Source organism: Amblyomma maculatum, chromosome 3, assembly GCF_055883805.1.
Source record: "Amblyomma maculatum isolate TAMU_Amacu chromosome 3, ASM5588380v1, whole genome shotgun sequence".
Lineage (NCBI taxonomy): Eukaryota > Metazoa > Arthropoda > Arachnida > Ixodida > Ixodidae > Amblyomma > Amblyomma maculatum.
In genome coordinates, this window is record NC_139346.1 from 127256854 (window position 1) to 127274764 (window position 17911).

The window sequence follows — 17911 nt, forward strand, 5'->3', positions numbered from 1 at the left end:
CATGTTTTCCCTATTTTGTCCTTTATCACAGGTGATTGGACTTTTCTAAAAGAACAGCCACGACCGCCAAGGTTTTAAACCCAAGCAAAAAGCAAAATCAAGCATTCGAGTTTTTTTTTTATTGCAAAAACATTCTGCTTGTAGCCAAGATGCTTCGCACCGCAGATGTAAGTAAATGTCACATACCTCGCCCAGCCCGTAGTTTGCCGTAACAGTAATAAGGGCCGGGTTCCCGGTCAGTGGGTCGCAAGTGAACATGACGCCAGCAGAGTTGGCGTCCACGAGTTCTTGAACCACGACTGCCATTGGCACGTCCAGAGGCTGCCCGTACTGCCTGAAAGTATTTTGCTTTTGAACTGGTTGAACTGATTTTTCGTCACACCCAAGAGGAATGAATATTTGTCGTAGCAAAGCTAAATATTTTTCAACGTTTCATTGGTGCCTCAAAAAACTGCAGATTAAGAAGTTTGCCGACATAGGCTAAGCTGATTGGATGTGCTCGCATAAGACAAAGCAACGCGTTTCGTGCTGTTTGCTTCTGTACAACAGTGCCCACCGCCAACTATGTCATCCAATACACATCGCGCGAGCACGGACAGTGGCCTGTTACATGTCCAGTGACTCAACTTCTGAGTAATGTTATGTAATTTTGCTTACATTTAATATCTCACTAATGTGTGGATCTGTCATAAATTATGATGCTAAGTGAGTAAATAGCATCCAAGACTGGATATGCTTGAAATTCGGACCTGGTTTCATCCTTAAGTTGGGCGCTTGATCTGCGCTAACGATGCTCCCCAGAGCCAAGTTTTTCTAGCATTTTTGAGCACAAAGCTGCCAAGTTTAACACATATTCACGGTTCTCGCATTATTAATTCTTGTGTACATTGGCCACAACTTTATTTTGATGACCATAAATGCTCGACCAAGGGCGCTAAACAACTCCTCAACCACTTGTACTACCACAAGTATAAGGCAAAATAACGAGCCTAATTTGGAAGCATGGTCCCCCCCCCCTCCCACCAAAGTATGCACTTCTCTTCTCTTGTAATGCTGGACATTGGGTAAGATGGAGTCCAAGGATGGACTCCTCCCGCACCACTGACCTATCGCTGTCGATGTAAAACTGGACACTCAGAATATGAGCAGATCTGCTAGATTAAAGTCCTTCTGTAACTCTACAAAATGTTTTACATTACTGGTCGAACTTCTATGAGCGCGGCCACTCACCTTTTGTAGTTCACATTAGTGAAGCTGAACTGAGAGGCCCAACACTTGACCACGCCGCGGAGGACCTTGAAAATAAGGAAGGTGAAGCATTTTAAGAGTTCATGGCAGGAAACGTGCAAACAAAAAGAAAATAATTCTGTTGCCTCACCTTCTCTTGGCCTTCAAGACCAAGGAATGTTGTCATCTGCCCTGCTGCTGACATATCCTCGGAGTCTTCGCCTGCATTAAAGTCCACGGCACAGCAACGTTAGGCTAATGCAACGTCAGAAATCTTTAACGAGAAACTTACCCAACGCTGACGACCTCACGGCAAATCTGGTGCCCGCAGAGAACTTGCCCAGCTGCTCAATGGCCGCTCTTTGCACTTCTTTCGGCATTTCCATGTCTTCTATTTCGGCTACTACCCTGTATGTGACCATATGACCGCTCAGAGTAAGATAAGAAAATACGAGCACAAATTAAATTATTATTGGGCATTCAAAATTTCGGCGTAATCGTCGAAATAAACGCAAACGGAGACTGAAATGTTTTCTCAGAAGTGCTGACAGACTGCCGCAGAAAACGCGTCGAGGAATGCTGACTGCGGAATGCGCCTTGTCATAAAAAGGTAAATAAGGCTGCTTCCTTGTTGCAGCTCATTGCGAGAGTGTAACAAACTGCCCTCTGTTTTCAGGAAGAAGGTTCTTTGCTTCTGGCTGAAAATCAGGGCTTTCGTCGTACCTCATACGCCATAAGATTAAAACTTTGTCAACTATCGGCAGGTTCGAATGTTTGATTTGAGTAAGTGTTTGTAGGAAAAATGCCAGGAAACTCCTTACATAGATCCATTGAGCGATAAAAGGGGAATCATTTCAAACGACAACAACAGTATCTGAGGAGTAAAAGCCGGACAAAAAACGAAACCCAAAGTAATTAATGAAGCGACAGGGTACACGTACATCAGCAATGGACGCTCGAGAAATCACTACTGCTACAAAAATGAGGCTGGCATCACACAGGGACAAAGAAAACAAGGATGTCAGGTAGGGAGGAATAAACTATGGAACATACATTATATCAATTACATAAACAGAAAATGACAGTTTACCTCCTCGGTACATTAACTAATCAGTGAAGAGCACTGAAAAAGAATTTGCCGGCATTTGTCTTATAAATCCTGGATTAAATATACTAAAGGGCATAGATTCTGCCAGAGTAGTGTCTGTTTTAAAAATGCCGATTTGTCTGGTTTGGAAATATGTGAGTTATATGCGCTATCCAGTCGTTATTTCTTATTGGTTGGGCGTTAGGATTACAAGTTCAAACTTCATAAAAAGATTGGCGAAATCGGTGATTAGGGAATGGTAATGGCAGCGCTCTGCAGAATTTTGGAACTGCTCAGCCCGCTCTGTTCGTGCTAAAGAAAGCGATCCTTATGAACGCGGGTGGCCAGGTGAAGTGTTTTACAGGCAGGTACCTAAGCGTTCATAAGTTTTTGCCAGTAAATAGACACGCAATTTGGTTATAACAAGGGATAACATATATCACAGCGCTAGTACAATGTCCTTTATTATGTCACTGAATTTAAGACCCCCACAGCCCGATCCAAGGCTGCCTGTTGACACCGGAAAAGGGAATTTGCCTTTGATGAACTGTAAAGTGTAGTAATACTGTGAATACTCAATCGGCAATTACAACGCCTACGTGGAGGGTATTCAGAGAGAAGCAGAGTGTTTCCACTGCAAGCCACGGGGGTGAGGATTAGTGAGAAGTGAGAAGAAAACAGAAGAGAAAAAGAAACAAGTCTTTGAGACATCAGAAGATGTCTGTACGTCGAGGAGCTTGACTGGATGAACGTCATGTACGTGTTAAGAACGGAACTATAGTACCGCACTATAGTGTTTTACTCTAACCGGTGATGCTCAAACCTTCTTAAGATTTTACCGGTTATTACAATTTTTGGCCCAGATCGGAAGTCTCTTCGTCTCGTATGTAGACGCCTGCCTGGACCACTTACAAAGCTTCGTGTCGCACCGAAAAACTGCTATATTCTACCAAGGCTTTTCAAAGTTATTAATATTGGTCAATAATTGGTTTCCTGAACTATATAACAAAGCCACACTCATTGAAACAACGCAGAATCTAGTTTTTCACCATAATTTCTTATCTCTAACTATTCCGACAATTATTTGGATACCTCTGAAAATCTCTTAATCAATCCTGTAAACTGCAGAAAATGGCTAAATCAAATCGTGCGCCCTTTCTAACGCCGATCTTTATTGGTGTATTAATTACTATAAGGATGACAGTGATGGCTGTACATAACCAGCGAAGATATACTACTACAAGCCAAATCATTTTATTCCCTTATGTCTGATTATTCAGTTCATAATCACTGCGAGATCAAGCACAGATCCCATGAGAAGTAAATGAACAATGAATATAGAATAGAAAGGTTAATATTTTTGAATCGAGTGACTGCATATACTTCGTTATGGCTGGTTTCGTTTACTTTGAAATATCTCATTTAACGGCCCAAGTGACGCTGGCTATGCATAACGCCGAAATCTAGGGGACAATTTCTACCATCTGAAATACTTTTACGGGCACTGACGTCCCACAGCACACGGGCTCCTTGCTTTTAGCCTCCATTGAAAGCGGTCGCCGCGGTAAGAATTCGATCTGCCGTTTTATGGTGCCCAATATTATTGGCGCTTTGTGTACTTCGCACATAGTCATTTAGCACGCCTTTATCTATTCAAGCTACATGAAAATGGGAATTGAAATTAAATGCGCTCGTTAATACTGCCTGCCATTGTCTTTCTCAGAACATGTACGTGTACTGGTTCCCGGCAGTTGTTGGCCAATTCCAAAAAGCCGATTACACAAGTGCGAGCTATCTGCAGTGGTCGCATTGGTCACAGTCAGGATTCTGGCTCCAGGTACCACTGACGTTGTGAACACCGAAGATTGAAATGGACACTTGTTCAGCGCCAACAAAAAAAATGAACAATAAAAGTTTATGGCATCAAAAAAATATGCACACAAGCCAAACCCACTAGTGAGCCTAACATGGTCAAAGAAGAAATAAAATCTCTTACACCGACAGGGCCAATAATTATCTGTGCGAAAAAACTCCCTTAGATAGATGGGCATGCGCTGGAACTAAGAATGTCACTGAGAAAATTGAACAATATAGATCCGCTACACCGGCAACCTTTGCCAATATCTGGACAACACTGAAGTTTCCTTCATGTTATGTTTCCAAAATTTCATTTCCCCTTACACATCAAGCGCTATGGAATATGTTAAAAACCAAATATCTAGATTTAAGAAAAGTACTCTTGATGCAATTTACGATTATTCAAATATTTTGCTTTTAGGGTAAGCATTGCAACCGATTCTACAATTTATCACGGCTTATTTGCTAGCTGCTTGACCGGATGCATAAATATTTGCTCGTTAATTTTCGTTACAGGCGGTGATAATCAAATAAATCCCAGGCCTCAAAAAAACAATTCAATAAACATCGTGCATGAATTTAAACTTGTATTTCAAGGAATGCAAGGCATCGTGGAAGCTGATTGTGGTGAGATAAACGTGGCCTGCCTGCATGTTTTTTATGGTAATGAGATGTGTTAACAACAAATCTGTTTGTAAATTAGAACCTTTCGGTGTGATAGCAGAAGTGTACTCACCGACTGCAAGCTTCTTTTAGCGAGGGTGTACTGTCGCTGCTGTAAAAATACCAAGGTAACGTGTAAAATATTTTTGCATGTTTCATAATTGCCATAGTACGGCCTACTGATGAGAAACTACGCCTTACTTGCACATTACACATGATGCTCAATTTGTTGCTCTTTTTCATCATAAATAAAATTTTTATCGTCACAACACGAGGTGAGTTCTTGATATTATGCCAGAAGTGTTAACAGGCGCGATAAACACACATTTCACAAAGCAATAAAATTTAGCTACGAATAATAAAAAGCTTTTGCATGAATGTCTTGTAAGCAATCGCTTCTATTCTTCGAGCATATAATTTGCAGGAGCCGTAGACGGGCTCGACCGTAATCAGTGACGGCTTTTCTTGGCAAAGTATGTAAGTAATTATTTCACAGTCTAGAAATCATTGTTATTTTACTTACAGCGTTGTAAATTGCCAACTATATAAAAGAAGAAATTTGCTAAATAACAAGCATAAGTTATTTTGCACGTATAATTAAACGCGATAACTGCAACCTCAGATATTGTGCTGCTGTAGAAACATGAGGCGTGTTTCTTCTCCGAACATTTCGTTCCATTGCAAAGAAATGTTATAAGGCACAAAAGGTCACCGACGAGATATGTGAGCATCATTTGCCTAAGTCCTGTGCATTGCATTAGCACGATAACTGTACTGCTGCCGAAATAACACAGCAAAGAATGCAGAGCAATGGTACAGATTATTGATCTATTTTATTTTGAAGAACTCATGAAGTCCCCTTTTCACTGCCCCTCTCAGGAAAACAGAACTTACCTGCTCCTCGCCTTCTCAATGTCATGCAGGAGTTTCCTGAACATCTCTCTTGAGGATAGGAGTTCATAAGACTTTGTCGTAACCACAAATCCACGTGGCACTGAAAACTAAATGCGCGCGTAAAACAGGACACTCAAACATATTGCAATGGATTGCCTTGTAAGAGTCCCTCAAAGGCTATTTATCGAAATTAGGAAACGCGCACAAATAACCGACATTTCATCATTCCTCGTCGCAATGTAATATTTTTTCTATAGCTTCATTAAGAGCGAAGAAAATGATAAAAATTATGCTGCAGAGCAGCGCAAAGTGACGAGCAAGAAAAAAGTGAAAAATTGGCTTCGACGGCACTGCATCGCGCTTTCACCTGTTCGCGTCACTTGATCGTCGAACGTAATGCCAAACTGACATCGACGCGAAGAGGACGCGTGGTGAGTGTTGTCCTTATCTGTTCCTGGCGGTGTCCAGGATAATTCTTTAAACATTGAAAATTTTAAGGTCCTGCAGGCCTTTTAAGTCTGAGTTAATTACCCAGAAACATAACTTTTGTGCGTTTGTAGCCACTTTTAGCGACACTTTAAGGCTCCTGGATTGCAGAAAAACGAAGCAAGTGTCAGAATAGTTGACAATAAGCTGAAAAAGCTGTTTGATCACGAACGTCAGGACGACACAGCCAGGTGACCTCACGCGGGAGTTTCAAGTATCTGAGAACGCTAACGTTAAAAGTGACGTCATACGTGAAATGAAAGTGATTAAAAGATTTATTTTTCTTTATTGACTGGCTTTGACACATCGCATTTCACCAAAACGAAATGGACAAAAAACACGCAAAAGGCTATTTACGAACGCTATTTGCATATGATGAGTCGTGATATGGCAGCATGGAACAGGCTTCATCACACTAAAACTCATGCATACAAAACAAAGGCTCTGGTCTTGAGAGCCACTCGGCAGGTTCCGCAGCAGTTTTCTGAATTGCTAACAGCTGTCGACGCTTTCCCGAAATTAAATTGTTATGCACTGCAAATGAACGGTCACCAAATGACTCACATTATTTAGGCGTATGAACAGATTTCGTAAATATGAAAAAGATGACCAGGGATTCGTACTTACGACGCTTGGTTCGTGAGCCATACCCGCTATCTACTCAGCCAGGCATGGTACTTCATGCATTCTATTTATTACATTTAAAATATTCTATGTTTATATAGACTACACAAAAGGGTTTCTGATATACGCCGCGAAAAACAATACAAACATACTAAGTAACAGAGCACCAGACTGGAGGTAAGGCAGAACAATTCACCAAGAGAAAGTGCCCCTGAGGTTTAAAGTTGGTATTGTCATACACCTCTCTTAGTTGAAGAATCGTTTGAAGAAATCAGATTTAGTTGAAACAACTGATTGACAGTGCCGATCCAATGATTTTAGTTTTCCATAAGCCATTTAGTCCAATTAAACAAGACATATCAAGAGGTGGATAAATATATTGCACTGCGGTGAGATATAGAATAGAATGTGAGGTCAAATAAATTTGATTTTTAAAGGTCCATTTTAAGACATCCTTGAGCAAAATTATGTCCATCCAATTAACAATAAATGTTCAATATTTCAGGAAAAGCCCGAAGGCGGCCTTTCACAGGCGACACAAGAATGCCTATTTTGTAAGACAAGTCTTCGCGGTATATTTTCTTATATAACTTCTCAAAGAAATCGTGAATGAAAGATAAAAGTGACGTTTTTCGCACACGCGTAAAGATGAACATTCCTGGCAATTCTATGTATATATTGCGGTAAAAAGGAGTAGAGAAATGTAGCAAATTCACTACTTTATATACACGGTTTTGCGACACTGAACGTAAGAGCACAGTTGAAAAACGGAGAGCGAGAAATCGTGCAACAAAACATGCCTTATGAATAAACCTCATAAACAAAGAACAGCTAGCGAAGCAGACGACGCAATCCAATATGGGCAAAGCAATAACTAAATTTTTTGCATAAAATCTGTAAATGCTGGGTGTGATGTACCAAGAGGATGTATAAACAGGAAACAATCTGACGCGAATTAAGATTGGCTAAACCTAGCTTACCGGCGTTGACTGATCGGAAAAAGAAAGCATGTCAATTGTGTTCCATAGAAGCGCCCCAAACAAAAGCTCCAAAACCTTTCATGAAAATGCCGAATAGCAGTCCTGGCGCAGTGCATATTCTGGTGGTAGGTCGCAGGTCAGTTATGGAACGCTTGCACTATTTAAGCATGAATGGGTATTTATATATATGCTATGCGGCGTTTCGCATAAAGTAGTGTGATACAGCTTTACGCTGAGAGCATGCGTCTGAATAAAGGAAACCGCAAATCGCTACCTCAGCGTAACGTAAATTCCTTGTAAAAACAAAGGAGTTTTGTAACAAGAAATAAAAACACACTGAAAACATAAGTTCGTCTTGGCTATGCCAGTCTGAGCATAATTCTGACGATAGGCTTTGTCAGTAGCTGCACCATTGACAAAAAACAAGCATCCCAGTCAGTATATTCTTCACTTTGTAAATAATACTATAGAGTGATCGATTTAGATAATTACAAGTTTCATCGTAATGTTTACTTAAGTAATAATCACCTCCGAATAATGAAAATTTCATTGATTTTAAGTTCTAAAAACCTACACCCAGAGAGGGAGTGGATGCATTCTCGAAGAAACGTTGTCGTTACATATGAAAAGAGCAGTAGTATAGGTAAATTAACTAATGCCTGCGCATATTCTACTTAAGGTGCTCCTTGTGCCTTGACGCAGTAATTATAAGCGGGATAAAAATATATATATCCAAAGACTCTGAAGTAGTGGTATACACAGAACCGGCGATCGCAAGGAATCAGGCACAAAACTAACAATGCTGTTCAGACAATTCCTTCGTGACGCCTTTTGCAATGTAGCTTTGTGAACACGCCCACGCTATGAAAAGACACGACCTATTGCCTTTTCTATTTAGTATTTTAAAGCCTTTTTCTGTATAGTGTAACATAAAACTGACATTTGTTTACGATGAGTGCCTTGTTTAGCAGGAAGACGAGACCTAACCTTGAATAGCTGGCTATGGTACTGATGCTCTCCTTGTTCCAAGAATTCATTACGCTTTATCAATGCATATTTCTTTGAAAAGTCAGCTAACGTGGCTGAGTGCGCATTCTATGCAAAGCACCCCCCGGAAGGGTAGATCAGGTCCTCATTCAGCAAACTGCCACAATAAAGGCAGCAATGAGCGAAAGTATTCGTGAGACGAGTAATATATCTAAGCCTTTAACATTTCCAACCAGTCTGATTGGAATTATCCTCAGCGCGTGGAGGGAACTTAAGTAGTTATCAAAGGATTCGCGGGAGTTCATTGTCCCACTTTCATCCTTCCTTTCTTCTTTTCACATACAGCCTAAGGAACAAAAACTCTACATTTAATACTTTGAAACATGCCTAACTTCATGTTTCTGTTGAGTTTAAGCGTATTGCAATCGCCTTTCAAAGAAACCGCATTTCTACACTTGTCAATCAGCTTTGAGGGCCACATTTGTCATTCGTATGTTAATGATTTTGCTTTCTCTTTTGCCCATATTTTGAGCATGTGCTTTAGGGGTGCGGTTGAACAATTGTACTACACATTTAGAAACTAACAGTGCTGACATGGGCGGATTAAAGTCGAAAAACTGCCTATGTGACGATGGAGGGCTGGGCGCAAGATTAATTTAAACTGGCTGGCTTTCTTGGATATGCGCTGGCAACGCATGGCGCAAGCACCATTTATGCGTTAGCATCAGCGCTGCTATGCACTCATGATCGGTCCGTACTGCCGTCAGAAGCTTTGGTTAGCAGCTGACAGAGGGGAAAGAGGTCGATCTGTCTTCACTTTCAATGTAAACGGAGAAAGATGGAATACTAATAAAAGTAGGAGGTTACGTGTCGCCGGTGAAAGGTGGGAACACGTATTCTAGCTTATTGTCATAGGCTCGGCAAATGAAGTTGGAATGTGCGAGAGCTAAGAGAACAGAGCAGGTGTGGCAATGTCTGGTGGCTAGAGGAGAGTGGAAACGCCATAGGGTGTGTAACACCGTAATTCTTTGATTGGATTAAAAGATTGCAGGGCAGAACGGCCTGTCATGCGCTGATCAGGGGCCTGGATTACTGTACCTATTCGCACGATAAGCAAGAGTACGTCAGCGGCAGCAGATAACAGTAATCGAAACTCGTGGTTTGCTAGATTGTAAACATCGAATGCATATGTTCTTTTCATTTTTCCTTTATAGGAAACGACCTGCCGCAATGGACATTCTGCAGCTCTAATTTCGGCTTAGTCGAAAGCAGCGTTGTGTCAGACCAATACAATGCAAATCAGCATATACTCTGAAAAATTCTGCTCCCAAGATCATTGAAATTTTCTTCAAAAGCGATAACTGGAAAATAGGAACCATGCAGGGAACCAGGTATGTTATAAGATTTGTGGAGAAATGAAACTTAGTACTGTGTACGAGCAGTGAAATTTGATATATTAGTTAGTTTTGATTTCGTTTAGGAGTCTTAACGAAACAAAGCAACTCAGACTGTGCAGATGCCGTAGTGGAAGGTTCCGGTTAATATAGATCAAGTGGGTTTCTTTAACGTGCGCTTAAACCACACAGTTCTAAGGGTTCTTGCGTTTCGCCACCATTTTCGCCGAGCTCGGAATCGCGCCTGCCTCCCCCGGCTCAGCACTCGGGTACCCTAACCAATGATCCAACAAGGCGGTGTTGGTAGGTAGGCTTCGTTTAAATTTTGCATGGTAAATATACAGGTTTGCTTTTTCGTGGTGTTGGAAACTACACAGTTGCTACTACGCCGTACTTATTTAATTCTAAGCAATTCTATTTGTTTCAGATCGCGACGCCGAAAAAGAGATTTGAAAAAGCAAAATACATCCCCCTCCACTCGCGGCATCCCGGTTTTCGCTGTAATAGCTCGGAGAGACAGGTGCGAGAAATAACTTTTTATTTTGCAAAGAATATTGGCAAACACCTTCTGCAAACTAGATTACAGTTCACTTCAACTTGAAGCTGTGGCAGCCATTTTCAAAATCACTTCGAATTCCGTTACGGCTGTGAAACAGAAGAACGCCAAACAAAGCAACGCGGGCCTGCAATGCCTGCTAATGCTACCGAACTCTGCCAAATACCACAGGTTCCATGTTCATGCCACAATTGATAGGTATCAAAGACACTTTCGGCCTGCTTTGGCATTTCATTTTTGGCGGCAGTGGTGATGCAGTGGCGGAAATCAGTGACTCAAGAAGCCTGAGATTGCGCCGCATACGCCGAAAACGCGCTGTCAGTCTTGTCTACGCACTCGCCCGCGTGAAAAAAGAGGTACTTGGATACGCATGGAAACATTTCTTCATTTTTACGAAATTGGGAAATTTCGAAAGTACTGTAATACTCTCTGAACCTAAGCCTCTCACATAATCCATTCCCGGAAGAAATAAAAGAAAAGGATAAAATTTACGGTCTATAAAACGAAGCTGAATTGACCAAGAAAGAATACCAAAAAAAAGGGCTTTGTTGGATGTATTTTGCTTTGTCGAGTCCGTTCCGCTGCGGCTGTAGTGTAGTTCCAAACTTACTCTCTTCGAGCAGTGTTCTGTCTATGATGTGAATGATTCAAGAAATTTTGTCATCTGAAGTCATCATAATAACTTTCGCCAATATGTCTCGAAGCGTCGTCATCCCCCATTATATGAATTTGCGGTAATGCTATGCTCACCGTTCCGAGCTCAGCGGCGATGGCCTGGAGTACAGCAAGGGAAGATCCTTTTCCGCCGGTCAGTTCAGGAATCTTGCTGCAAGCGTCTTGGATGTCTGACACAAGCGGGTCCACCGTAGGAACATCTTCCTCTGTTTAATGAAACTTCGATTTAGTTAGTGGTTTATCCTCACATATTAGACAAAAAAAGCTGAAAGCTCATTGTCGATTAGCTGGGATCGTGAGCAGTTTTATATATTTTCCAAAGCATTAGCCATCTCGTACAGTCGAACATTGAGTGTAGTACTCACGGATTGAAATAGGACACTCGGAGCGCGTGGCCGTCGCTGCATGCAGCGCCGCCCGGGGATGCTCATGGAACAAAGGTGCTGCATTGTGGTATAGCGCGAGGGGGAGAACATCTAAGAAGCAGAACTGCTCCTTCCAGTCGCCAATAAGCCGGCCTGTTTACCACACTGCCTTGCATTCAGCGACGGCCACGCGCTCCGAATGTCCTATTTCAATCCGTGAGTACTGTACAGAGAACTTTGCATGAAAACCTCAGGCGCAGTATTCGTTTCAAAACCAAGGTGCGAAACCAGAACGTCTAATAGAATGGGTAATAGTCAGAAGGAAACAAATTCACAGGAAAAGAAGTACCGCCAACTGTGCCAAACGCAAGATAGAATGTACTAAAAAATAATAAAATTATTTTAAATCTTTAAGACCAATCTTGCGGGACAAAAAGCAATACTCACGCCTGAGGCAACTAATTTGGGTTTTGAAAGTCGTCAAGATCGCAAGAAGATTCACTGTCATGGCTCCGTGATGGGTATATTGACAGTTTTTTTATGACCTGACAGACTTAACGGTCTAAAATATAAGCAGAAATGGACGTTTAAATCTATACCCATCCAAGAAGCTTGAGTATTAAAATTTAATAATTTTATTCTTGCTTGGTAAAGGCAGGTTATCTTTTGATATGAACTGAGTTAGATATTTTGAATTATAATCGAGTCACTGAAGCCCCGAAAACGAACTAGTATAGACCTTACTACACGCTTCATTCATATTAACTTAGCAGCCAGAATATCCCTTTTTCTCGGCGCTTTGTTTCAAATACAAAGTAAGGACAGGAATAGACACTGACACTAAAAACAACCACTGAGGTTGCATGAGATATTTTGCACGACAGTTTCTTTGTATGTGCTTATTAGCCTCGCCAGTGGCTCCCCTTTACGGCTGACTGCCTTTTTGAACAAATGTGGCAACAGTGAGCCATACAAAAGCTAATTTTTTTGCAGTAGTTGGGAATGAGTTTCTCTCACCATCAATATTTATCTTCCTTCGACGAAGACAATCATTTTGGATCATGGGCAATTATTAGCGGACATAGCGGAGGTGATAATTATTCAACTACCTGCTCTAAATTCGAGGGAAACGTTTGAAGGAGAGTTCTCACGCCACTTTTGGTAACATGAATGATTAATTATACGTTCCGCTCTTGGAGCGCGACAATGCCAATTTAAATATTGTGAAAGAAGGCCAGGTCGAGACGCAAAAGTCGTGACGGCAGGCAAGGTACGCCGTGTCAGCGTTTTAATCTGATGGTGAACCCAGGCGCGTGCTGGAGCCGGCGCCGCGGGACGATGACGATGGTATGTACAAAAGAAGATTATGGTATGTACAAATGAAAGAAGATCCGTGGAAGGCTAACACAATCTTCCCGAGGGGTCGGAAGCGGCCAGCCTTGCCGCTCCTAACCAACCGATGCACCGCGGCGCACAAACGGCTTCAAGCGGGAGACATGAACAATTTCAGTTCCACGGTGGCGTCGATCGGCTGGGGGATCAACAGGTGTGACTTGGTAGTTCACGGGGGAAGTTTGGTTTATGATCTTGTAGGGACCAAGATAGCGACGCTGAAATTTATCACTAAGGCCTGGGGCGCGCAGTGGTGTGTAAAGCAGGACTTCGTCACCGGGACGATAAGAGACCGCACGATGCGTAGAATCGTAGCGACTCTTGAGGTCTTCCTGGCGCGCTTCTGTGTTGAGGCGGGCAAGATGACGGCATCTGGCCACACGGGATAAGAACTGGGCTGGTACTGATGAGGAGTAGTCGGGCGTAGAGAAGAAGGAAGTGTCGAGCATTGTAGTGGGAGGACGGCCAAAAACGAGGAAATACGGAGAGTAACCGGTAGTCCGCTGTACTGCTGTATTATAGGCGAATGTGACGAATGGTAGAATAGTGTCCCAATTTCGGTGAATCGGTGTTATGTACATCGATATCATATCGGATAGAGTGCGATGAAATGGCTCAGTCAGATCGTTAGTCTGGGGATGGTAGCTTGAGGTTGTCTTATGAAGAGTGGATGACACATGAAGAACTTCGGCAACGACTGTCGATAAGAAGGCCGTCCCGCGGTCACTTAGAAGCACCCGAGGAGCGCCATGACGCAGGACACTTGATCGCAAAAAAAATTAGCTACCTCTTCGGCAGAACCAGTCGGTACAGGGGCTGTCTCAGCGTAGCGTGTAAGGTGGTCGACAGCTGTTATAATCCAATGGTTATCCCATCGGAGAGAGGTAGGGGACCATATAAGTCGATGCCGACTACGTCGAATGGCGTGGTGGGACATGGAAGAGGCTGTAGGAGGCCAGCGGGCGAAGAAGTCAGCCGCTTGCGACGTTGACACAGATGGCAGCAAGCGACGTATTTAGCTACGGTAGAAGATAGGCCAGGCCAAAAGAATCGCCTTTCACGCGGTCATATGTTTTGTCAAAACCAAGGTGACCTGCAGTAGCGTCATCGTGGAAAGCCGCCAGTATACGTGGGCGAAGCGCACGCGGCGCGACTGGGAGCCAACGAGTTCCATCAGGGCAATACACGTAGCGGCGTAGTATGCCATCTTCGAGTTTGAAATTGCGAAGCTGTCGGCGAAGCCTAGCATTGGGCGGGTTCGAAGCGCCGATAAGGCGGTCGATGATGGGCCGGCAGTAGGCATCAGCTAATTGCTGCGAGCGGAGGGCGTGTTTGTGCTCAGAATCGTCTAAAGAAACTGTTGTGATATGCGTCGGGGGAAGAGATTGTCGGCTGTTGTCAGAGGTGGAAATGTGTTGCGAAGAAAAACAGCAGGCTGATTCCGTAAGTGGGCAGCGAGAAAGAGCGTCGGCGTCTTGGTGTTGGCGACCCGATTTATAAACGGCGTCGAAAGTATATTCTTACAGGCGTAGAATCCAGCGGCCAAGTCGGCCTGTCAAATTTTTCAGTGAAGACAACGAGTAAAGAGCATGGTGATCGGTCACAACTGTGAAGTGCCGACCATAGAGGTAGGGGCGAAACTTTTGAACAGCCCAGACGACGGCAAGACATTCCTGCTCGGTAATGGTGTAGTTTTTCTCAGCTGGAGTCAAGTTCCGACTGGCGAAGGCAATGACGTTCTCACGCGAAGTTGCATCGCGCTGCAGAAGGACAGCGCCAAGACCGTGACCACTGGCATCAGTGTGCAGGATGGTAGGAGTGCTGTCGCTGAAGTGGCCAAGAACGGGATCTGATGTGCGGGCGTGCTTTAGGTCGATAAAAGCAGTGTTACACTGTTCAGTCCACACGAAAGAGCTGCGCGCTTTAAGTAGTTCATGAAGTGGCGCAGCAATAGTTGCAAAATGCCTTATGAAACGACGGAAATATGAGCCAGGCCGAGGAAACTGCGCAAATCTGCAGTCCGTAGCGGACGAGGAAAGGTCAAGACCGCGCTGATTTTATCTGGGTCTGGACGAATGCCGTCACGGCTAACCAGATGTCCCAATATTTTAATTTCCTTCTGTGCAAAGTGGCACTTCTTGGTGTTGAGCTGAAGGCCCGCTGAAGAAAGACACGTCAGGACTTCATTCAGGCGCGTGAGATGGTCGTTAAAAGTTGCCGAAAAGATAACAATGTCGTCCAAGTAACATAAACAGGTTCTCCATTTTAGGCCACGAAGTACCGTATCAATCATTCTTTCAAATGTCGCTGCTGCGTTACACAGGCCGAAGGGCATAACATTAAACTCGTAAAGTCCATCTGGAGTTGCGAAAGCTGTTTTTTATTTGTCGCCCTCATGCATTGGTATTTGCCAATAACCTGAGCGGAGATCCAAGGTCGAGAAATATTCGGTGCCTTGGAGAGAGCCAAGGGCGTCATCTATTCGCGGCATCGGGTAGACATCTTCGCGGGTAATTTTGTTTAGTGCGCGATAATCAACACAAAATCGTACCGATCCGTCCTTTTTTTTTAACTAATACTACTGGGGAGGACCATGGGCTTGTTGATGGACGAATAATATCGCGACGGAGCATGTCATTCACATTTTCTTCGATTACTTTTCATTCCGAGAGAGAAACCCGATAAAATCGTCGGCGTACGATCGAGTTACCTTCAGTAATGACGAGGTGGTGTGCAACGCTAGTCCGTCCCAGTGGAGGGGAAGTGGCATCAAAAATGGCTTGATGGGCTTGAAGCAATTCCAGCAATTCTTTGCGTTGGTACGGCATGAGGTCCGGACTGATTGTCTTCGACAGCATCGGAAGAGAAACGTGCGATGAATCACGTTGCTGAGGTAGCGGGGCGGTGAGCACCATCATGGACTTAGGGTGAGCATCCACTATGCATGGCAGGGAAGTTCCTTTAGTCAGCACGAGGGATTCACGGGATGTGTTCGTGGCAGCTACTATCGCTGAGCCGCTGCGGAATCGTACAAGACTTGATCGGAAGGCGATTCCACGTGCAAGATGACGATGAGATGGTGCGATAAGTACATCCCCGTCAGTGATGTGTTCCGAAAGAACGGTAACAAGTTTTTCGCACTGTGGAGGCAATACAGTGTCAACTGCGGCAATGAGGGAATGATGTCCTTCAGACATGTCAGATGAAAAATCACTGTCTGTCATATGAATGACACGGTCGCCACGAGAAATTAACGATGACGCGGTCGACAAAAAATCCCATCCAAAAATCATCTGATGTGCACACGGTGAAAGCACAGCAAAACTGCACATGGTAGCGGACGCCGTCTATAACAATTCGAACTGTACACTTTGCTGAAGGATGTAGAGGGACGTCATTTGCTCCACGAAGTTCAGGTCCATCATATGGCGTCGTTACTTTCCGCAAACGGTGGCACAAATCAGCGCGAATAACAGAAATTGCAGCCCCTGTGTCAATCAAAGCTTCGACCGGTAATCCTTCAGCTCAAACGGAAATCATATTGTACGGGCGATGAGGAGGACTTTTGGTAAGTTCGCAGAATGCAGTTTCACCTCCCGAAACTGCATCGCTTAGTTTTCCGAATGACGGACAGGAACAGTTGTTGCTGGTCGAAGTGGAGAAACAGAGCGGCGGTATGGGGAAAGGGACCGGCGTCGGGATACATGGGCGCCGCTTGGTTCAGACGAGGATACCGGCGGTGGAGAGGATCGACGAGGTGGGCTGGGAATAGATCGTCGCTGATAATATGAGGGTACGTCACTTTCAAAGGCGTCGTAACCACGCCGCTCGTTCTGATTGCGTCGAAGACAGAAGCGGGATATATGTCCTCTGATTCCACAATAATAGCACACTGGGCGAGAGGGGCGCCAAGGTGCGTATAGGGCGGCGTAGGCTGAGCCGTCGTCACGGCGTTGATGTGGTTGTAGGGCGGTGCTTGTGGTAGGGGGGGAACAAAAGGAGGAGGGGATGCAGCAATGTGAGCATAAGTCGGCGCTGTACGAGGTGTAGGAGGGTCAGGTGCGACAGGGTGGGTAAGAGTTGCCAATTCTTCTTTAATGATGGTGCGGAGGCTGGCGTCATTAGAAGAGGAGTGATCACACGCGTGCCGGCAGAAAGGGCTCAAGGGTTGGAGCTCCTCGCGGATTATCGCTCGAATTAGGGCTCGTAGATCGAATTCAGTAGAGGGGGGGCCGGTAGAGAAGCCGGGCTGCAATCGGGAGGACTGCAGCTGTTCGAGGCGTTGACAGGTCGTAATAATGGAATCAACACTTGATGGATTCTGGGCAAGTAGGGTGTTATAAGCCAAAGAATTGATTCCTTTCATGACATGGTGCACGCGTTCAGGTTCAGGCATGGAGGGACTAATACGCCGGCAAAGTGCAAGTATGGCCTCTATGTAAGACGCATACGACTCATCGGCACCTTGAAAACGGGAAGCGAGCTTGTTTCTCGCGATCTCAGTCCGAACTGCCGGGTCGGCAAAGTATTGGCGGAACTGCTGTTTTAAGGTGGGCCAGTTAGTGGTGTGGGGCTCGCGGTTGATAAACCAATTCCTGGCGACCTCAATAAGGTAGAAGGAAACACTGAGGAATTTTAAAGCGTCATCCCACCGGTTGTAGGCACTGCAGCGTTCATAAGTGTCAAGCCATTCATCCACGTCCTCGTCGCGACGACCGGCGAAC

The 17911-nt window shown here is 44.2% G+C and overlaps 1 protein-coding gene across 1 annotated transcript in view; it reads right to left on the reverse strand.

The window, feature by feature from the left end:
* Positions 1-17911, reverse strand: part of LOC146195977 (uncharacterized) — a 126666-nt gene that overhangs the window by 53721 nt on the left and 55034 nt on the right. The window contains exons 12-18 of the mRNA XM_084596891.1: positions 11506-11636; positions 5729-5835; positions 4908-4946; positions 1520-1635; positions 1379-1449; positions 1231-1295; positions 187-334 (exon numbers count right to left, since the gene is read on the reverse strand). Coding sequence (XP_084453017.1) covers positions 187-334; positions 1231-1295; positions 1379-1449; positions 1520-1635; positions 4908-4946; positions 5729-5835; positions 11506-11636 — 677 coding nt within the window. The remainder of the gene's footprint in view (positions 1-186; positions 335-1230; positions 1296-1378; positions 1450-1519; positions 1636-4907; positions 4947-5728; positions 5836-11505; positions 11637-17911) is intronic.